The sequence below is a fragment of the Mastigoproctus giganteus genome, chromosome 8, assembly GCF_048544385.1.
Source record: "Mastigoproctus giganteus isolate SK-2022 chromosome 8, ASM4854438v1, whole genome shotgun sequence".
Lineage (NCBI taxonomy): Eukaryota > Metazoa > Arthropoda > Arachnida > Uropygi > Thelyphonidae > Mastigoproctus > Mastigoproctus giganteus.
The window spans coordinates 144,229,532-144,252,998 of record NC_143582.1 but is presented as its reverse complement, the minus strand read 5'-3'; the positions used below and the strand labels follow the sequence as shown (position 1 = coordinate 144,252,998).

Here is a 23,467-nt window from a genome sequence, read left to right as displayed (position 1 = left end):
CAGAAGACTCGGGGTACTGAATGTCAAAATGATGGACCTGGTTGGTAGGCTGCCATCTTTTTTGATCATTATTCTCCGTGCACAAGTCACTTTTTGTTCACTAAGCTCTTGTATTATTTCTTGTTCAGAGACAGTTAGTAAGTCCCATTCATTGATAATGCCTTTAAAGGTGTTCAGAGTGATATGGGGCATAACTGACACTGGAATACTGTTAAATGTTATGTTATGTTATATTATTTGGTTTTTAGGAGCATTAGCAACTAAGGCCATATTGCTCCGGGGATATGCAGTGGTCATTCCCTGACCTTTCCGCATCCTCCATATTTGGTGGTCACAGGCTCGAACCCCGGTCTAATCAAGAAGCGTGTGTTACGCACTGCTGCTCCTGCCCACCTGGCTATGGAGGCGCCTACTGTTAAATGTTGTCAATTTTAACTGTTTTTTAGAATGGCTTGGAAGCTTCAATTAGAATGTCTCCAGATTAGAGACGCTTCATTTTAGGGGATCCAACAACCAATTCCAAACATTTCTGTATTAGAAGTGGCGATAACTTGCCGACAGGTTGTGTGGATAGTTGTTGTTTTTGTTATGGGGGGGTTTAATGGTGCATAAGCTGCTGTGGCTATAATGTGCCTATTCATTTATTATATAAAAAATTAGAAATTTTTAGACTGTGACAGAAAAAAATCAGAAATCAGAAATGATTAAAAAGTTCAGTTTGCCTGAGGAAGTTAAATAATTCAAAAATATTTGCCTTGTCACCAATGAGATTGTCTAGAGTTATTGGTTTATAAAGATTAACCAGTGATAGCAAGGTTGAAGCTCTGTCTTCTTTATAGTAGGGACAGTCAATCAGAATGTTTCACAGTCAGATTTATAGAACAATGTGGACACTGTGGTGGGTCAAATGGGTATGATCTATTCTTGCTCTTGAAAGGACTACTTCTCGTCTCAATGTACGGACACTGGAGCGGCAAATTTTCGGATCCTGTTTAAACTGAAAAAATTTTATTATTAGTCTGCAAGTGCCAGAGTGCTGTACATTCTGACAGGCATGCAGCCTGAATGGTTAGTGCATAATCTGATGCCGGAACAGGGATATTGGTTAAATCTAAGGTAGTTGGATATTTTGCAGCTTTATCAGCCACTTCATTGCCCAAAATCCCAGAATGTGCTTGAATCCAACAGAAGGTGACCAGTTAATTGCTTTTCAATTTGTAACAATAAGCTTCTAATTTCATCTAGAATAAGGTGAACTTTATCTGAAGAATATGATAATGCCATGATTGAGCTGAGGGAATCAGTGTAAATAGCAGATTTTAAAGAACAGTAAGAACACAAATTTTCTAAAGCTAGTTGTAAAAAGTAAAGTGCAGCCATTATCAACCCACTGCAGGGTGGAAGCCTCCTCAACAATTCATGTTGAGGGAAATGGACCATAATCTGCCACGCTGGTCCAGTGCGGGTTGGCAGATCGACCGTATTCAGCAGTCAGGGGCTTGAACCCCGGTCTACTCAAAGAGCGTGTGCTACTGCAGTCCCGCTCCTGCCCACTCGGCTACGGAGGCCAAAGCTAGTTGGATTTCATATAATTCAGCTGAGAAGATACAGGATTCAGATGGAAGGGTTGCTGAATAATGATATTTGAAAACACTGCTGCTGCTCCAACATTTGCATTAGATTTAGAGCCATCTGTATGAATTGGGGAAAAATCAGTATATCTTTGAGTGTGAGCTGCATGAAGGTGTCTGACATTTGATGCTTTTAAAATATTCTTTCTCCATTGACAGAGATAAGTTCACAGGTTGGTACAGGAGGAAGAGCCCATGGTGGTTGAGAGTAAGTTGCTGTGTGTGGATAGTGAATGCATTATTAGAAATGCTGGCATATCTGCACTCTTGTTTTTCAGTCCATTGTCCCTTCGGACAAGTCATATTCTGAGATAATGGGTCTGGAGCCTGTGGGCTCTAGCGGTGTATATGCATCGCAATCCATTGCTGCTCCTTTTAGTCCCGGAAAATGGGATTCCTTCTCCCAAGTTAACAGCCCGCCATGTGGAGGCAGGATGGTGCCAACCAGTGACCAAGCGATCAGCAGAGGAGGAAAGCAGGGATGTTGCTCAGAGAGGGAAGCAGTAATGTTGCAAGAGGTGGAGGGTTTATTAAAGCGCTAGTACTCGCCCTAGAAAAAACGCTAGAAAGTCACACTAGAAAGATCACTTGGGAATTGGCACTTGGGGCCTGCACTGAAAGAGAACAGATGGAGAGATCTATGGCAGAGGACATAAGGGTAAGAATGCAGAAATAGGTGTTGATTCTCCATTTAATAAGGAAAGGTCAATATTGTCAAGCACACTTTCAACAATACAACCTCATTCATCAATTTCTGCACTACCTCCATTAAAGTCTCCTATATGTATGAGTGGAGAGGGCAATTGTAAAATAAGTTTGTCGAGATCAGCCTGGGGGATGTTTGTCCCAAGAGATAAATATAAAGAACAGATTTTGAGGAGAAACCCCCACTGTTAAACAGATTGCTAAACTGATGCACAACTGAATCCATGTGAAAGGAGTATGATTTCCCACAAGGATTGTGACTCCTCCATGGGCCAGGAGGACATCCATGTTCCTGTCCTTAAGGATATTAGTAAAATTTTGTAAAATCGGGTCATTATTTGCCTTTATGTTTCCTACACACAGAAGTAAACAGGTTTATGTTCATGAAGGAGCATTTTGACATATATCATTTGAGCCCATGACAATTCCATTATAACAATTTGGCCATTATTACTTAGGTTTAGTGGACCCGTTGGCTGGCTTCTGTAGTATTGCAGGTTTTGGTTTGCTCTCTTTGGTTTTTGATCCTACTTTTAGGAAATAGAGGGTGCGCAGTACACAATTCTTCCTTTTCTGCTTTTTTCTTTTCTTCCACACTTTCTTTTTCTCCATTCACATCCATTGCATCCTATATCCCCTCTAATAATAGGTTGGGGATTAGTGGGAGGAGGTTTTTCTTTAGATGCTACTTCTTTTGTTGGTATGGATAGCAACTGCTTTTTCTTGAAATGTTTGCGTCAATAAATTGCAGGTATGTGGTGTAAAAGACTTGCATGGTGGAACTGAAATATCAGTTTGCATTGAATTAGAACACTTTCTCGGTACTGCTTGAGTATATTTTCTACTGTTTACTGGTGTTACCTGCTTCTTTGCATCCACATATGCGATATTTTGCTCTGTCTTAATATTTCTGGGTTTGTTTTACCTCTTTCCACTTTTGGCGTACTATTGAATATGCAGGGTATCAGATTTGTTATTTGGTTTTTAGGAGCATTAGCAACTAAGGCCATATTGCTCCGGGATATTTGGTGGTCATTCCCTGACCTTTCCGCATCCTCCGTATTTGGTGGTGACGGTCTCGAACCCCGGTCTAATCAAGAAGCGTGTGCTGCACACTGCTGCTCCTTCCCACCTGGCAGGGTATCAGAGGCATAGCGATGGGGAAGCAGAGGGGGCAGTTTCCCCAGGTGCCGAGCTTCGGGGATGCAAACTGAAGGAATTATCTATGACATTCACACTACATTATCACACTCAGGAGTGGCAGGAATGCATGTTATCCCCGGGCGTCACACAACCCCAGCTACATTACTGCAGGGTATTCACTGCCACAATTCATTCATGCCAGTTTCAGAACAGAACTTTCCTTTGTGTCATGTTCTTTTGCTCCACAACATGCCATCTCAGAGTGACCATATTTTTGGCACCTAAAATAGTGCAACAGGTTTGAAATGTGCAGTTTCACAGGACAATTCAGATATCCTGCCTTGATGGAAGTAGGTGGTTTAGGAGTGTTAAACGTAAGGATAAGAACCATAGTTGGGACTAGCTTTCCCTCCTTACACATGAATATCCTCTTAATGGCTGTCATTCTTTGGTCACTCAGTTCAGTGTGTATCTCCTCTTCAGATGTATCAAGGAGATCCCATTCAGCAACTACACCACGTGTTGCTTGAAATGTTGCTTCAAGGAGCAATTCTGAATTTCTTACTGAGGTAGTTTCTACTAAAAGGTTCATCCAATCTAAGTTGTTTTTCTGACTTCGGGAACACAGCCAATCCTTTATAAAAGAGAGTGACAATTTACCAATTTCCTTTTCTCCTTTCAATAGATAATGAAAAAACAACATACAGGAGGTGGTGCAGATTCGGTTTGTTGTTTCTTATTACTGATTTTATTTGTTTCTGTTTCTTGTTCAGGTAGGGACCTGGTAGAGCCCCTGAGGAAGTTGAAAGATTTAAACTGTGGAGCCCAACAAGGCAATGCCCACTTACAAAGTAGCAAGGACTGTGTACACATGCGGGATGCCAGAGTTACCTAGTTACTATACCCATACACCCAACAGGTCTTTACCCTGTCCCACGACCAAAGGGAAGGAGACCTATTAGAGTACAGTTGATCCCAGCAAGCACACTTGCCAGTCGATTGATCCTGAACAGGCCAACACAGGACCTCCCATCTTGGCCAAAGCAGGAAAGAAAATAGTGTATTGTACTCAACCACCAGGCTATCCATTTCTGGCAAGTCCGTGGATCGCAGTACACAGCAATCATGCCAGATTCTAGTGATGGCAATCAGGAACCAATAAATTGAACAGACAGACATAGGGAGAGTTCTCGACAGAAGCATCCGTGGTCCAGCCTCCCTATTAGGAATTTTGTTCAATTGCTTCATATTTTCTGCCAATTATTCTCTCCATCTTTCCTCTTCATGTTCTTGGCTTTGTCCTATGCCATTAGTGGTGTTCAAGAGCAGGTGTGGGCATTGGATCCCAGTAACACTAATTTAGAGGATGAGCAACATCACTGGGAAGTCCCCTCACCATGTACATGTGCCCACATTGAGGAGTCAAGAACAAAGTTAAGCATATTGTTTCCATCAACCTGGAGCATTATCACATCATTATGATAATGACAATGATGTTTGCAACAATGAACTAAAACAATTTTGTCCCTCCAGGAACCTGTTTCCAAAGGCAGTGGTTTCACAGGATAGAATGTTCCATAGTGGAAAATTGAGTCTTGATTTAATACAACACTTTGGATACTCAAATTTCAAAGGAAACTGACTGCTGTTATCCAGGTCACCCAGCTGATCTAACACCACCAGAAACTTGCTTGTGAGTGATTGCCAAGGAGAAAGTTTATGACCAAAACTAAGAATGCTAAAAAGGTCTGCAGAAAATATAACCCACATTCTAAAGGATATATCAGCAGAGCCCATTCAAAAGATGTTTTCTAACATTGAAAAGACAACACAGCATCTTGAATTTGGAAGCACTCAACAAAGAGTGATTGATTGCTGGAACAAGCAACTATCCATTGTTGTGGAAGTGGAGAATTTGAATAAATTTAAGGACGTATTAGAAAAATTATTAATGAGAATGAAAAGACAAGGTGGGGTAGTTTTTTTTTTTATGCTAAATAAGCATCATCTGTCACCACTAATACCTCAAACACATTTGGCAATAATAGTGGCCAGTAATCACAATATCAGGTTAAACATTTAAGGCTACTTTATTCTGAGCCATACTTTTTTTTTTTTTTGGTAGTTGTTGGCGCATCGGCTTCTGTGGCCATAGTGCACCTCCCAAGGTTTTTGCAGTACTTTGATCCAAGCCCGAGGCGGGATTCGAACCCGCAACCTTTGGGTTGCCAGGCAGGCACTTTACCCACCTGGCTAGCCCGGTCAGCCTGAGCCATACTGAGCATGGCTCTAATCTGGTCAAGGATATAGCCTATTCACATAAAATGTGCTTTCAAATTAAACAAATAAATAAGATGGAAAAAAATGAAAACCAACGTACTTTCCTGTGCAAGTTCCTTCAACCTCTGTAAACAGTTTCTGTTTGACGGTTTCTAACAGCTGGGGTCCAAAATAGCGTGGATGAAGCAAAATTTCATGTTCTAAAGATATCTTATAAAAAAAAAAAATAGGAGAGGGAAAGAAAAATTAAACTGTTGAGAATGTTTCATAAACACTATAGAAATTAAATATTTAATACTTGAAAAATAAATATTTTTATGATTAACACTGTATATATATATATATATATATATATATATATATATATATATATATATATAAATACAGGTAGTTCCCGACTTTACGAGTTAATTCGTTCCTAGGGTACACTCGTAAAGCAGGAATTTATTTCCCATAGACAATGTTAAAAACAGGGGTTACTTTCTCAACAATAAAATTAGTTAGCTAATTAGTTTGTTTAAACAATGATTGAGTTATCCAAAGAAATGAAAACGTAGCCTGTAAAATCAAACAAATTATAGTAATAAAGAAATCATTTATGACTTACAAATGTTAAAGAATGTTTATTCTTCATCATCGACTAAATGCACACTCGTTGATCACTCATTGTTGGTTTGTTGCACAAGGAGTGATCTTCTTCAGAAATGCTTCAAGAGGTGTTTGTTTCCAAGATATTCTTGTCATTTTACTTTATAAATTTCACTATAACATGCATAAGCATTTTTTACCAGCATGCACAAATAGCAACCAACACGATTTGCACTGAGTAACAAGTTTGCAAAGCTTAAAAAAAAAAAGAAATGAAGAGAAGATTCTGAAAATTTGTTTTTTTATATGATTGAAGATTTCAGTAAAGAGGAAACACATTTCACCATAATAACATAAAAACCCACACAATTCCAGTTATTGAGATTATCGCAAATGCAATAACATCAAGTTTACTACCCTTTATAATTACTTGCCCTAATAGAAAATCCCAATAAACCAAAAATTCAAATTGTTTTTATTGTTTTATCGTCGTGACCTCCAGAAATGTGCTTTAGAAAATTATCACAAAATATCATAACAGAACATATGTATGATGAAAGTGTAATGCATTTTAATGATTTGAATTGGTAACTAATACAATTTACAGTATAAAATGACCTTTTAGAGAGATAAATAGCTTAGTTATATAGCGAAAATTTCAACTTCTGAGGTTTTGGAACAAATTATCAAAAAACAATTGCATTACAATATTCTCACGATATGATGTTTTTTATTGAAGTCTTTTCTCCCCCCCCCTCCACACACTGAGCGAACAGAAATCATGGGATACCTACCTAGTAACGGGTAGGCCGACCTTTTGCCTGGATAAGGGCAGTCACATGGCAAGGCATTGAGTCCACTAGTTCATGAAAACATTCCACAGACATTTCCATCCATGCTTGCTGCATTGCTGTCCATAATTCTGTTGCATTCTTGAGCAAAGGATCCAAAGCTCGAATGTACCTTTCCACAGGGTTCATGTCTGGTGAAGGGGAGGCCATTCCATTGTGGTAAAATCTGCAGAATGCTCTTAGAATCATGTTCTAGTCACCACAACTTACTGGAGAGGCACAGCACATTGTCCTGCTGAAAACGTCCATTGCCCTGTGGGTGCACGATGACTATGAAGGGATGCAGATGGTCTGCAAGGATAGACATATAACCTGTATATATGGTCAGACCTCACTTTAACGAACTTCCATATAGTGAATTTTTCTATGTAGCAAACTTTGATTTCCCCTTGGTCAATACATTGAAAATAGTTTCTGTATAACGAAGAAAATTTCCATATAACGAACTGATTTCGAGACACCTGGATATGCATTGTTTGCACCTCTGACCTTTAAGCAATAGAGCTGACATTATAGAACGCACAAGTTAAAAGCTAAAGGGTTTAATTCTTAAGAGCAATCCACAATTTAGTATTGCCCATAAAGCCATTATGGGCAATACCAAACTGTACTGTACAGAACTAAATATTACTATACCGAAAAGTCGCACTGGTCAAATTTTTTATGAAAACCTCAAACACTAGTGATGTATTAGAACCTATGGTACTTAGTACTGTGCTTAGGTTGGAGGTTGAGAAGACGAAATAAAATATTTGTTGACATTAGACTTAAATTTCTGTAGACTGCAATTTTCAGGAAATATGTATGAAGGAAGGTTGTTCTAGAAAATGGCAGTTGAATGAATAAACAAGGAAGATGAAAAGTTGGTTCTGTGAGTTTGAAGTTGGACAGTAAATGGATGTTGGCTGGTGGTGATCTGATAGAGGTGTATAAAGCCTTGAATGGTTTGAGCATGCTCAATGCTGATAGGATTCTGCCTCTTGCTCAGGATAATCACCTGAGAGGGCATAAATTCAAACTGAGGAAAGACAGATGTAGGACAGACGTGCGGAAATTTGCCTTTAGCCAGTGGGTGGTTGGTTGGTGGAACAGACTTCCATCCCTTGTTGTGGAAGTTGATAGCCTAAATAAATTTAAGGCTCAGCTGGACAGGTATTTCGAACGAACGGAGGGGTGAAGTGGAAGTTTTTTTTTTTTTTTGGCTGATGCTGCACAAGCTTGCTTTCTTGCATCATATGCCTCTACTAATGCTATGTCTAAGAAGTCCTTGAGCATAGTGGAAATGTTTAATAGTGTAGATCGGGGTGTTAAAAACGCTTTAAAATTTGGTATCCCTGCCAGTAGTGACACGGTTTTTCAGAATGTCAACCATCCTAAAAAACCGTGTTTTGATTCTCAAACTGTCTGAGGAAACGGGACCCAGTCAGAAGCATGCGAAATTATGCCTGTATGAAGATGATATGAAGCCATTTTTAAGTGGGTGAAGTTGATTCGAGACCAAAACAAGCCAATATCAGGGCCATTAATAAAAGAAAAGGCTAAGGAGTATGCATCTTTTCTGGGGCATAAAATATTCCAAGCCAGTTCTGGTTGGCTGGACTAATTTAAAAAGTGCCATCACTTACACACCAGTGGTGTCCAACCTACAGCCCGCGCGGAAAGTGAATTAAAACAGCATCGATCTCCACTGCGTGTACAGGCATGCAAGCGTCCAGCTCGACTGTATCAAACATGTACATGTGGTTCAGTGCAGTCATATGTATGCTAAATACAGTTATGTATTCTGATATAGCTTGCTCATTGCATGGAAATAATTTTAAAAAAAAAATCATTCTTAAAAATGTTCCAAAAGGGGAAAATCGATTTGGAGTGTTATTTTTTTTTTTATCCTATTTCTTCATTGATTACCACAAAAAAGCAGTGTGTTTGGTGTGTCAGGAGACCGTGTGTGTTTAAAGAATATAACACTGATTCCAATCATAAATCTTATGATCAACAGCAGTACGAGATAGTTATCAAGTTGCACATTTGATCGCTTTTGAAAGTGACCCGTTCAATGATGGTGAATTTGTTAAGCGTTTGTTAAAAGCTGTGGAACAAATTTCTCTGGAGAAACGAACAATGACACAAGACATTAGTTTGTCTCGACAAACAATTATGCGAAGAGTAGAAGATATTGGAAAGAATTCGTTCGAACAATTTTTGGAAAACATAAAACATATGAAATATTTTAGTGTGGCACTGGATGACAATATGGATATAAATGACACAGCCCAACTTCTCATCTTCATACATGGAATTAATGATAATTTTTTACCAGTTGAAGATTTAGCTGATCTACTGAGTATGCACGGAACAAGCACAAGTGAAAATCTTTATCAATCTATCGAAAAGTTAGGATTAAATATTAAAAACCTGGTAGGAGTCACAACTGGCAGTGCAAAAAATATGATTGGTAAAAACAGTGGGCCCATGGGTAGAATAACCAAGAAAATGATAATGTTGGAGCTGAAACCCCAACTGGAATTCACTACATTGTGCATCAAGAAGCTCTTTATGGGAAAGTATTGGATCTCCAAACACGTTATGAATGTGGTTATTTCAACTGTAAATTTTACAAGATGACATGGCCGTAATGTGGTTGTTGAAACATCCCCGAATGTTTCAATACAGAAAAAGGGAAACCAATAAAATAACTATCAAATAAGGAGTGGCTGTTTGATCTTGCAATTCATACATATATTTCTAGTCATTTAAATGCTCTTAATTTAAAACTGCAAGGGAAAGGAAAATTGGTCTGATTTGTTTGGTGACATCAAATCATTTCAGAATAAGTTATTATTTAAATCCCAGGTGAGCAAGACAATTTAGTTCACTTTGAATGTTGTACTGAGCTAAAGGAGAAACACATTTCCAAAGAATCATTGCCTTTCGTTATTACAATTACTTTTTGACAATTTGAAAGTCGATTTTCTGATATGGCTGAAAACTACAATCCCAGATTGCAACTTGAAATTATTGACCTTCAAGCCAAAATATTATTCAAAAATAAGTATATAGACTGCAAAAATGAACTTTTTTTTTATGTAAACCCTAAACACGAGAGGTATTAAAACCTATAGTACTTAGTACCTTGTTTGGGTTAGAGGTTGAGAAGATGAAAGGTGATATTTGTTGACATTGGACATGAACTTCTGTAGACTGTAATTTTCAGGAAATACACATGAAGGAAGGTTGTTCCAGAAAAACGGCAGTTGAATGAATAAACAAGGAAGATGAAAAGTTGGTTCTGTGAGTTTGAAGTCGGACAGTAAATGGATGTTGGCTGGTGGCAGCACGTGTTCAGACCGTTTTGAAAGAGACAGTGGGAATTATAGAAGCCAATTCAGAAGAACAGTGCCCATGGAAATATCTGTAGAAGAGGCATGCAGCAGAAACAGTACGCCTATAAGACAACGAGTGGAGAGACTCTGTTAGAGATGAATCATTAATTAACCTAACTGCTTTTGTAAAGAGTGAACAGCTGTTTGGAAGAAAAGTAATGCCGAGAGTGAAAAAGAAAACCAAGTTTTTTAGATGCAGAGGAAGCAATATTTGTAATGTGCTTGTGCCAAGAGAGATTAGAAGTCAGGATAATCCCCAAAAGAGATATATCATTTTGCCTAGAAATCGGAGTGTCACTAAAGATAAGCATAGGAGCAGAAGAATCCTTTTTGCGATATAAGACAAGACTGAGTTTTAGAAGGGTTGAAATCAACTAAGTTGTCTTTGCCCCACTGGAAAATTACGTGGAGATCGGCATTTAAGGAATTGGTAACACATTTTCGAGAAGTTGAAGCTGATTGAGCAGGACAAGGTGTCTCGAAATGGAAAGTGGAATGCAATGTGCTATCATCAGCAAAACTATGGATAGGATTTCCAGTCAATGGAAGAAGGTCATTAATATACAAGAGGAAGAGTGGGGGAAAGAACTGAACCTTGGGGGGACACCGGCATTAGTGGAGAAGTTAGAAGACAGAGAGCCATCTACCATCACCCTCAGTGAGCGATCGGAGAGAAAACTGGATAACCAATTACAAAAAACAGTTGGTAAACCATAAGATGGAAGCTTGTTTAGAAGACCTTTATGCCAAATATGCTAAATTCATCAACATAGAGGGCGCTGTTTACAGTTTTTTTTTTTTTTTTAGGAGCATTAGCAACTAAGGCCATATTGCTCCGGGATATGCGGTGGTCATTCCCTGACCTTTCCGCATCCTCCGTATTTGGTGGTGACGGGCTCGAACCCCGGTCTAATCAAAAAGCATGCACTATGCACTGCTGCTCCTTCTCACCTGGCTATGGAGGCGCCTCTGTTTACAGTTGGAGGAAGCAGTTCTGTGATAGAATTTACTTTGATGGCGAAAAGCGTGACACTTAATACTGATCCTTGTGGTACTCCCTCCTCTTGGCAGAAGGGACGAGAGAGTGAGGATCCCACACGAACTTGGAAAGACCGATTGGCTAAAAAGTTTTTAATAAAAATAGGGAGATGCCCTCTAAGACCAAGGCTATGCAAATCTTTTAAGATGCCAAATCTCCAAGTTGTGTCATACGCCTTCCCCATGTCAAAGAACACTGACACCAAATGTTTGCGTTTTAGGAAAGCATCCCGGATAGATGTTTCCAGTCTAATTAAGTGATCAAGAGTCGATCTGTTTTTTTGGAAGTTGCACTGGATGCTGGAGAGAAGATCATTCGATTCTAAATACCACATTAACCATTCTCTTCAAGATTTTGCACAGACAGCTCGTCAGAGCTATAGGATGGTAATTAGTCGGGAGTTTAGGATCCTTTCCTGGCTTCGCAAAGGCAAGCACAAGTGCCATGCGACAGGAATCCAGAAATTGCTCTTTTATATAGATTCTGTTATACAGAACAAGCAGGCAATCCATAGATGTTGGTGAGAGATATTTAAGCATTTCATAATGGATGCCATCTGGTCCAACAGCACTTGCCTTGGAATAATAGAGAGTTCTTTTTAGTTTCTGCAGAGTGAAAGGCACGTTATAGGGTCCTTTCAGTCTGAAATTTAGTGCCTCTTTTTCTCTTTTATGTTTCAAGACCAGGAATTCTGGGGAATAGGATGATATCCCAGAGATGTTTGATAATGTTTCCCCAAGAGCATTGGCTATTGTAGTAGGCTCTGCAATAGTGCATCCATTATAGTCTAGGATCAGTGAGGGGTGGGATGTATATTTTCCCTTCATTTTTTGGATTTTATCCCAGACTACCTTAGTGTTGGTAGACTGGTTAATAGATGATGTAAAATGGATCCACGATTCCTTATGACTCTGACGGCGAATGTAGCGTGCTTTGGCTCTAGCACATTTGAAGGCTATAAGATTGGTCTTGGTAGGATATCGGCGGAATATCCCCCACGCTTTGTTTTGAGCCTTTTTTGATGTTGTGCATTGTGAATTCCACCATGGCTTGGGAAAAGGTGGTTGTTGCTGTTGTGGGGGTTTTATGGCGGATAAGCTGCTTTGGCTATAATGCACCTATTCCTTTATTGTAATAATATATGAGAATTTCTTGTCACGTCAGAAATCAGGAATGACTAAACACTCGAATTTTATTCAGAAAGTTAAAAAATTCGGGAATATTGATCCCCGTCGGGCCAGTCCAGGACCACCCGTCTTGTCGAAGCAGGGGCCAAAGTGGTGTATTAAGGCTGGGCCCCTCAACCACCAGGATCCCCCTTTCCGAATTCCACACGCTGGATTCCAATGATGTAATGCTGGAACCAAGGTATGCGTGTTAGATCCCAGTGATGCTAATCTGGAAAACCAGCAGCATCACTGGGAGGTCCCCTCACCACGTACAGGTGCCCATGTCGAGGGATAACTTTGAATAGGGCCCTCGTACGGGAAAAGGTTGGATACCACTGGCTTACATAAAAAAGTTATTTCTGGTGAAAGTGGGTTGTAATTGAAGAAGAAGACTGTACCCATCGAAAAGAAACAGTTTTTAAAAAATTCATGGAAGACTACGAGCCCAAAGACATATTCAACATTGATTAAATCTATTTTTCGGGTCTATTTTTTAAATGTTTTCTGAACAAGATGCTGACTTTTAAAGGTGATAAATGTGTGGTTGGTTGGTTGGTTGTTGTTGGGTTTTTTTGGCGCAAAAGTAACTTTGGCCATATTGCGCCTATCTATTAATGTTTAGTGACAAGGAAGTTTATATTTCTTAAATATGATTTATATCTGGTCATCCTATTAATTTTAAATAAGTGAATATATTTTCAATGTTGCAGTTATCGCCTAAGAATTTGTGATAAGGTCAGAGAATCTTGGAAATTTATAGGGAGATGGAAGGCTGATTGTCGCGCCATGTGGTATTGTGGATATTCTATAAGGATAAATGTGTGATAAAGTGGGTAAAGATTGTTTGGGAATTTATTATCCGCATTGGTATCTGTGGTTAGTGTGTATGCTATTCCTTCTTGGATAGAGTTAATTGCAAAACTAGTACCAGTAGATTTATTTTTAACTAATTAAATGAGGTGGTATACATTAATCATTTTGAGAAATGAAAAATGGTCAAGACCCCTGTTTTATTATTCAAAAGTAAAGTAAGTGTAAGAGGGTCTTCTGTTGTGGTTGGAGTAAAAATATTCTGGCATTCTCTTGTATATTTTGTGCATTCAACAAGGATATGTTTTACTGAAAGCATAGTGTTACTATGATGACACTGAGGGGATATCTCTCCTCTTAAAAGATAACCGTGAGTCACATTAGTGTGACCTATTCGCAGACCAGCTAATATTACCTCCTGTTCTCTAACTGAATTATAGCTGGAAGGCCATTGCTCAAGGTCTGGCTTGATACTTTGAAGCTTATTGTTAAATTTTTATAATAACTGCCACTGGCACATGTATTTTTCCAGGATTATTGGTCTATAGTCTTGATAAGGTACTTTTGCATTTGTTGTCGGGTGGTAGGTTAGCAGATTTGGCAGCTAGTTCATTTCCAGGAATTGCCATATGTTTTGGGACCCAACAGAAGTATATGTTTCTCTCAAGTTCTGACAAGATAACCCCAGAGGCTCACATCTGGTGAGTATGGGCTTGGCCCACCCACGGTCCCGAGCTGGATATCATCATTCTTCTCTTCTTGGTGATTCCCTTCTATTTCTGTGTGTGTGTGTCTCTCTCTCTCTCAGGGTAACTTGGAAATTTTTTTTTTAGCTGGTGCAACATAAGCCTCAGGCTTCCTTGCACTATATGGCTAGTAATAATAATAAGATATGCAAAAAGGTGATTATTTCTTTCACGACTGGGTGGGTAATGTTCATGATGTTTTTCAGTGCTTGAAGTACACTTAAAGAAAGAATCTGAGAAAATTATGCTATTTTTAATATCAGAGGACAATGTAATTCAATGCAACCTGAATTGCTATTAGTTCGGCAGAGAATATACTAAACTCACATGACAACTGATATGCTAATGTGATATTTGGGAAAACTGCAGCGATTCCAATGTGGGTATCATTCTTTGATCCATCAGTATGCACTACAACAAAGTTAGGAAACTGGTTCACTACTGCATGGTCCAGTTGCAAGAAATTTTTCCTATGTAAAGTAGGTTTATTCCATTCATGAAGGTGTAAGTCGCATGTATGTGTAGTGATGTTCCAAGGAGGAAGACGGAATGGGAGGTTATGCGCCACATTGTTTAAGGTTAAATTTCGTTCTTCTAAGAGGTATTTTATTTTCATACCTCTGTGTGTACAATTAGCAACAGGGCAGTTTTGGTATAACCTGCTGTGCTGTGATGTGAAAAGTATCTGACAATTTGGGTGTTCTGGCATAGATCTAATTTTATATGCATAGCATAGTAGCAGATGATGTCTTCTGATTGAGAGACGAGGTTTATGTGCTTCAGCATATAAACTATGTATTGGAGACGTGCAATATGCTCCGAGGGCAATGCGTATTCCACTATGATGGATGTGGTCAAGCCAGCGAAGGACACTAGGTCCTGCTGAGCTATACACTGATGCTCTGTAGTCAAGCTTCGATCTTATTAAGGCTCTGTATAATCATAACAAGGTAAGGCGATCAGCTCCCCAATTAGCTGCTGAAAGAATCTGGATAATATTTAGCTTTTGCTGACAGGATGTTCTTAGTTTTTTAATATGCTCTAAAAAGGTAAGTTTATGGTCTAATGTGATTCCTAAGAGCTGTATGGTGGGGTGAACTGCTATTGGTTGGCCATTCAGTAGTAGTTCCGGATGTGGGTGGAGTTTATTTTATGTTGTGGCAAAAATGGATGCACAACATTTTTATGGGTACAAAGTTGAAAGTCACTAGTTTGTGTCCATGAACTGATCTTATTTATTGACCCTTGTAACTGTCTCTCAACAGTATTCATGTTTTTTGAATGACACGAAATGCTAAGATTATCTACAAACAGTATCGTATCAATAGTTTTTGTAGTTGTTCGGCAATGGTGTTTATTGCAATTATACAAAGTGTAGCGCTGAGTACAGAGCCTCGGAGAACTCCTTCTTGTAAGAATACTTGGGATAAGGAAGTTGTAAATTTAACCTGAAATATGCATTTGTACAGGAAGTTCTGTATGGAAATCGGTAGATGGCCTTGAAGTCCATGGTGATGTAATTAACCCCAGGGGCTCACATCTGGTGAGTATAGGCATGGCACACCCAGGGTCCTGAGCTGGATATCATCATTCTTCTCTTTCTTGGTGATTCTCTCTCTCTCTCTCTCTCTCTCTCTCAGGGTGGCTCAGGAATTTTTTTTTTTTTGGCTGGTGCAGCATAAGCCTAAGGCTTCCTTGCACCATATAGCTAATAATAATAATAATAAATACACTGTGATTCTAAATTAGTTAAGCTGCTCAAACAGCAAAGCAAACTACAATATAAATATTGTCTCACATGGCCTAATGCTATGTTAAACAATATTTATTTGTTTAAAAAAGTAAGACATTCCAATGACCAGTTTTACAAACTCTTTCCGCTCTGTCACACAGGCATTCAGTTTCTGCTACATGTCTTTTCTATACATATATCCATGGACACTGCTCTCCTGAATTTGCATCTATAATATCATTTCTTTTTTCAAAACTGGTCTCAAATAGTCAACATCCAGCTCCAAACTCACAGAACTGCTCTTTCTCATTTATCTGTTTTTTGGAGCAACAATTCTTCTCAAGTACCTCCTGCAAATTACAATCTACAGAAATTCAAGACTAATGTCAAAGGAGTATTTTCTGCTTTCAAAAAAGCTTCCACACAGTGTTGTCGAAGTGGGAACTTTGAATAAATTTAAAGATTATGGATTGGGAAAATTATTAGAAGGGAAATGGATAAACTTTTTTTTTTTTTTTTTTTTTTTATGCTGTATAAATTTGTTTCATTTTGCCAACATTAATAACCCCTAACAGCAAAATTCACTGATGTAATTGCATCCTCCTACTAGTGGTTTTAAAAAGTTAAAAATATCCAGTGATGATGTATATTTGCTACACTCATATGTACCTTTCTAAAAGTACTTAAACACAAATGTGATTTTATTTTGTTTACAGAACTTTTTACCCTTTACTGCACTAGCTGAGCAATAAAATAAATAATAAAAATAAATATTTGTTTATTTAATAAGTAAAAGGTACATAAGATACCAGAACAAGTCCCTCTGGGCTTGTCCCTGGATGCACAAGTCCAAAGGGCCTTACATTAATATCAGTGGCAAATGATGCAAACTTATACAGCATCAGGGAAAAAAAATAGAACCCAACATCACTTGTCCATCTCTTCTAATAATTTGTCTAATTCTTTCTTAAAATTTTTACAGGCTACACACTAACACAATGCCAGATGGAGGTTTGTTTCAACAATCAACTATCCTCTGGTTGAAATCAAATTTCCACACATCTATTTTGCAACCATCCTTTTTTCAATTTAAATTTTTGCATTAGTCTTATAACACCATTACAATCATTCATTTGCACATGACCTAGTCAAAAATTTCAATAAACAAAACCTATAACAGAAAATAAAATGTACGTGGCATATATCGCACATCATATGGAAAAGTGACAACTCAAAAATTGTTAAATTAGAGTTAATATAATAGGAGGATGCACAAGCTTGAACTCTACATATTTATAACTCCAATTTTCAGCCAGTAGAGTGCAGTTGTGTCACTTTTCCACTAAGTATCACCACTGGTCACAGTAGAAAAGTGACACAGATTTGTAACAGACAAGATTATCTTTGTTGCGCTGGTTAAATGACACTTTTTTTAAATTGTGACTATGTGATAATGATGATATTTTCTTATTCTATTACAAATCTAAATTAAAGTGCTATAACTTTACAATTTCAGAACTTAGAAGTGATAAAGTACAGTGTTTCTTCTGGCATGAGGGTGAAGGTAACCAGGGGACCATAGAAATAGACACTTGTGTTTACAAATATTTAGAGACTGCCAGATACGTGAACTACTGATTTAGAGATTGCCTTCTGCTCAGACAACTGCAGTGGACAATAGAAGAATAAATTCACTGTTGCCACGTACATGCATGCTCTATCTACATTGAGTATTCAAGCTGAGTCCATCATTCAAAAGTTCCTAATTACAAGACACGCTAAATGAAAGGGCCAATGTGCATGCTGTGATAGAAAAATCCATATTGGGACCAATTTATATTCCTTGGCAATATGTTACATTAACTTATTAAGAAACAAGGAATCTGTATAGAGTAACTGAAATACCCATATCAATTTTAAAAACGTTTGTCAGCATTATGGAAACAACTCAAAGATGGAAGACAGTGAAAATGTAAAGTTAGGTCGAAAAATTAGTCCCAACGCATTCTTCATAAAAACATTGTATGAGCAAGAGAAAAAAATTAAAAAAAAAAAAAAAAAAAAAAATTATGACTAACAAGAGACTTCAGTTGTCACAGGTTAAAACTATTGAAACGAAATCACCCTACACCAAGAAGATACAAGTTTCAAATTTAAAAAATCAGATATCCTGGACCATAAAATAAATCATATCACTACAAGATACGAATCGTTTTATGTTTCGGCATTAAACCCTAAACCTTATTTTGATTAATAAGAAAATTATTGTATTTTTCATTTGTTTTTGTTACATTGTTCATTTCAAATTATATATTTTCAATCTACAAAATACGCTATTTTTGACTAAACTATTTCAAAATGTTAATTTTTCTGTACCTTTCCGATATTAAACGTGTCATAACTAAAAAAAAAAAACATAAATAAATAACAAATAAGAAAAGTGATAACTCAAAGTCATGGTATGGCCTCTATGGTTGGTAATCATGGCAACATAAATCCGTTAGAAAAGTTTATTGCACTTTATCAGGCAGGTAATTTTTTTTCTAATCCATTATTACCACCCACAATTGGGATGACACCTTACCTGATTTCTTTATTTTTGCTTTTCTGAAAAATCGTTTTTGAATTGTGTCACTTTTCCATACGATATCTCGTGTGGGATGAAGTACCTGACAGCACTGTACGGTTAAGATTTCCCCCAATTCAATGCACACCTTGATAAAGCAATTTTTAAAATAACCGTGACATTTCTGATCGATTCCTAAAGTAAACAATGCACATGAAAGAAAAACAGGCACATAAATATTATCAAAGCCCAAGAATGTTTAAACCATTGGAATAAGTGAAGGACATTATTTACATGACAAAAATGTCTAAAATGTAATTACTGACTTAGTTATGGAAGTGTGCTCAGAACATATATTTGCCCTGCCTCACGAATATTATAATTCACAATAAAAACACATTTTTCTATAATAATAACTTTAATTACTAAAATGTGCTTACATGATAAAACATAGCTTCCAGACAACACCATTGCTTTTATAACCGAACAATGCTTTCCAGCATAAGCGCCCTCTACAGCTCAAAACTTCCAATTTGAGTGAAAAACAACACAGCCAAATTTTTTTTTATCGTACTTCACTTAGAATAAAGAACGGCCAGAGCTACTTACAATTTCTCGAGATTCCGAAGCTGGTTATTTATTTCAAAAATTAATAATTTTAAGCCACGTACACAGTATTATAGTACATGGGAAATGATGCAATAAAGCAGCAGTCAAAGGGGAAAATTTTTTCCATCGACTCCACCCACTCCACAAATTTCTCTAGTTCTTCCTTGAATTTATTCAAACTACCACTTCCACGACAACAGACGAAAGTTTATTCCAACAATCAATTAAATTAAGGATAAAGGCAAACCTCCGCACATCTATTTGCTTGGATATTATGATGTGGTTACAAAGGAACTAGATGCAAAAAACAATTTTGATATCATATACTTGAATTTCAGGAAAGCTTTTGACACTGTTGCACATGGAAGACTTGTACAAATTTAAGCAGAATGGTATTAAGGATACGTTGCTACAATGGATAAAAGGATGGTTGAGTGGGAGAAGGCAGAAGGTGGTAATCAATAGGTGCTGCTCTTCTTGGATTAATGTTATTAGTGGAGTCCCACAGGGTTCAGTGTTGGGTCCACTGTTGTTGTGTATATTTATCAATGATATTGATGAAGGTATATCAGGCTTAATGTCGAAGTTTGCAGATGACACGAAGGTTGGCAGGGTTGTTAATGACAGTCATGGCAGTGTGCTACTGCAACAGGATCTAGATAATTTAGGCAGATGGGCTGAGAAGTGGCAACTGAAGTTTAACCTTGAAAATGCAAAGTACTGCATATGGGTAGAAGTAACCCGAGAGAAACGTAACAACTGTGTGGTACTACATTTAAGGTGGTAGAAAATGAAAAAGACCTAGGAATAATTGTGCAGTCAGATATGAAGTTTTCTGAGCAATGCAGACAGGCTGCCAGGGCAGGTCATGGGGTTTAGTCCATGATATACAGGAATTTTGCTAGCAGGGAAAAGGTGATTGTCCCTCTGTATAAGGCAATGATGAGGCCACACCCTGAGTACTGAGTGCAGGTCTGGAGGCCTCATTTTAGGAACGATGCAGATTTGCTTGAGCGTGTACAGAGAATGGCAACAAGATTGGTGAAGGGAACCACTAAGCAAGAAAGGCTTAAGTTCTGCAAATTGCAGCGCCTTGAGACTAGGCACCTGAGAGGTGATCTGATTGAGGTGTAAGGCCTTGAATGGGTTGAGCACGCTGAATTCTGATGGGATTCTTACACTTGTTCAGATTACGAACCTAAGGGGGCATAAATTCAAATTGAGGAAAGACAGATGTAAATAGATGTGCAGAAATTTGCCTTTAGCCAACGGGTGGTTAATTGGTAGAAGCAACTTCCATCTATCGTTGTGGAAGATGATAGGTTAAATAAATTTAAGGAGGAACTGGACAAACATTTAGAGGGAATTGTTTTGTAAATTTTTTTTTTTTTTTTTTTTGGCTGATGCTGCATAGGCTCATACACTTGCTTTCTTGCATCACATGCCACTGCTACTACTGTTCTACAACCATCATTCCTGAATTTGAATTTATGCTTCTGAGCAAGAGGAAGAATACCATCAGCTCTGAGTGGATTGAACTTGTTCAATCCACTCAGAGCTGATGGTATTCTTATACAGAGGGACAATTGAACTTGTGTTTAAAGCTGTGAGTGGATTGAACTTGTTCAATCCACTCACAGCTTTAAACACATCACTTCGCGGGGGCCATATCTCCAGATGCTGGAGATATGGCTAGAGATTTGGAACTGAAACCTTTCTTGGTAAGACTGCCTTTAAGTTTTCAACACCAATCTCATTGTCCTTCTCAGCACAAGTTCCATCAAATCTGCATCTTTTCTTCAATGCCTCCAGAGCTGTATGTCTGGAGTGCTAAAGTACTGATTGTTGTTGTTGTGATGGGGGTTTGATGGCGCATAAGCTCCTTTGGTTATAATTCCCCTATTCATTTGTAATATAAGGAAATAAGAAATTTTCGTAAAATCCGAAATGATTACAAAGTCCTGTTTGCTTGAGGTAGTTGAAAAATTCCTAAAAAAATTACTTTGTCACCAATGAGATTCTCTAAAGTTATTGGTTTATCAAAATTTACCAGTGATACTAGGGTCGAATTCTGTTTTGTTTATAGCATTATAGCAGAGGCAGTCAATGACAATGTGTTTAACAGTCAGATTTATATAACAATGTAGACACTGTGGTGGATCATCTCCTGTGGGTAAATAAAGGAAGGTCAGATGAGTATGACCTATTCTTGCCCTTGAAAGGGCTACTTCTTCTCGTCTTGATGTACGGACAGTAGAGCGCCAAACTTTCGGATCCTGTTTAAACTACAAGTTTATTATTAGTTTGAGAGTGCCAGACTGTTGTCCATTGTGATAGGCATACAGCATGAATGAATTTTGCATAGTCTGATGCTGGAACAGGGATATTGGTTGGATTTTTTGCAGCTTTGTCAGCAAGTTCATTGCCCAAAATACCAAAATGTGCTGGAATCCAACAGAAGATTAATTGGTGGCGTTTTTCAATCTGTAGCAACAAGTTTCTAATTTCATCAAGAACAGGGTAAATTTCATCTGAAGAATTACATAATGCCATGATTGAGCTGAGGGAATAAGTGAAATAACAGATTTTAAAGAACTGACAGAACAGAGATATTCTAAAGCTAATTTATTTGTATATAATTCGGATGAGAAGACATTGAATTCAGAGGGAGACTTATTGGAACTCAGTTGACCCTAGCAGTAAGAACCACCCGCCGATTGATCCCAGTCGGGCCGGTCCGGGACCACCTGTCTTGTCGAAGCAGGGGCCAAAGTGGTGTATTAAGGCTGGGTCCCTCAACCACCAGGAGCCCCCCCCCCCATTCCAAATTCCAAGGGTCGCCGCGCACGGCCGCACACGCCGGATTCCAACGATGTAACCCTGGAACCATGGTATGGGCGTAGATCCCAGTGATTATAATCTGGTAGACCAGCAGCATCACTGGGAAGTCCCCTCACCACGTACTGGTGCCCACGTCGAGGGGATAAAGAACGGTAAGGTTCTGCTTATACAGAAACGTTTCAATTAGTCGACTATGTCTATCTAATTTAGTTGATCCCCATAAGGGGTGGTGGCTATTGAAATCTTCCAAGAGACAGTCAGGTGAAGGTAACGGTATTAGCAGATTTTCAAGATCTTGGTAAGATAAGGTATGTCTTGGTGGGAGATAGATTGATACTAGTGTTATCGCAATCGCACGGCTAAAACGTCAATTTCAGTTTGTAGAACAATTTGCTTGGTTGGGATCTTTGAGCTAACCAAGATAACCACACCTCCACGGGCAGCATTTGAAGTAATACGATCTTGTCGATATATAAAATAGCTCTTTATGGTGGTAGAATTTTGAGGAGTTAGATACACTGTGCTACCACTTTATTAGGTACACCTACCTATTGCAAGAGTAGCTCATGGAGTATTGTCAATGATATACAGGAATTTTTCCAGCAGGGATAAGGAGGTGATTATTCCATTGTATAAGGCAATGGTCAGGCCACACCTAGAGTACTGTATACAGGTCTGGAGGCCTCATTTCAAGAAGGATGTAGAGCTGCTGGAACGAGTACAGAGAAGGGCAACAAGATTAGTGAATGGAACAAAGGGGTGCTCTTACGAAGAAAGGCTTAAGTTTTGCAAATTACAGTGTCTGGAGACTAGGCACCAGCGAGGTGATCTGATAAAGGTGTATAAAGCCTTGAATGGTTTAAGCATGCTCAATGCTGATGGGATTCTTCCTCTAGCTCAGAAAAATCACCTGAGAGGGCATAAATTCAAATTGAGGAAAGACAGATGTAGGATAGACGTGCGGAAATTTGCCTTTAGCCAGCGGGTGGTTGGTTGGTGGAACAGACTTCTAGCCCTTGTGGTGGAGGTTGATAGCTTAAATAAGTGTAAGGCTCAGCTGGACAGGTATTTTGAACGAACAGAGGGGTGAAGTGGAAGTGGGTTTTTTTTTTTTTTTTTTGGCTGATGCTGCATAAGCTTGCTTTCTTGCATCAAATGCCTCTACTAATGCTAATGCTAATGCTAATTAGCGTATTGAGCCTCCTTTAGCCTTCAAAACAGTCTGAATTCGTCTAGGCATGGATTAAACAAGATGCGGCAAACGTTGTGCAGGAATGGAGTACCATGCAGACATAAGTGTGTCACACAGTTCCTTGAGATTGGACGGAGATGTAGGCCTGCAGCGACCAGCCCTTTCCAGCGCATCTTTGGGAT

At 38.5% G+C, this 23,467-nt stretch overlaps 1 protein-coding gene across 1 annotated transcript in view; it reads right to left on the bottom strand.

The window, feature by feature from the left end:
* Polr2G (DNA-directed RNA polymerase II subunit Rpb7) overlaps window positions 1-19,142 on the bottom strand; it is a 147,973-nt gene extending 128,831 nt beyond the window's left edge. The window contains exons 1-2 of the mRNA XM_090379794.1: window positions 19,084-19,142; window positions 5,860-5,969 (exon numbers count right to left, since the gene is read on the bottom strand). Of these exons, the coding sequence (XP_090235920.1) occupies window positions 5,860-5,969; window positions 19,084-19,095 (122 nt within the window). The 5' untranslated portion in view covers window positions 19,096-19,142. The remainder of the gene's footprint in view (window positions 1-5,859; window positions 5,970-19,083) is intronic.
* Window positions 19,143-23,467: the final 4,325 nt, after the last annotated feature.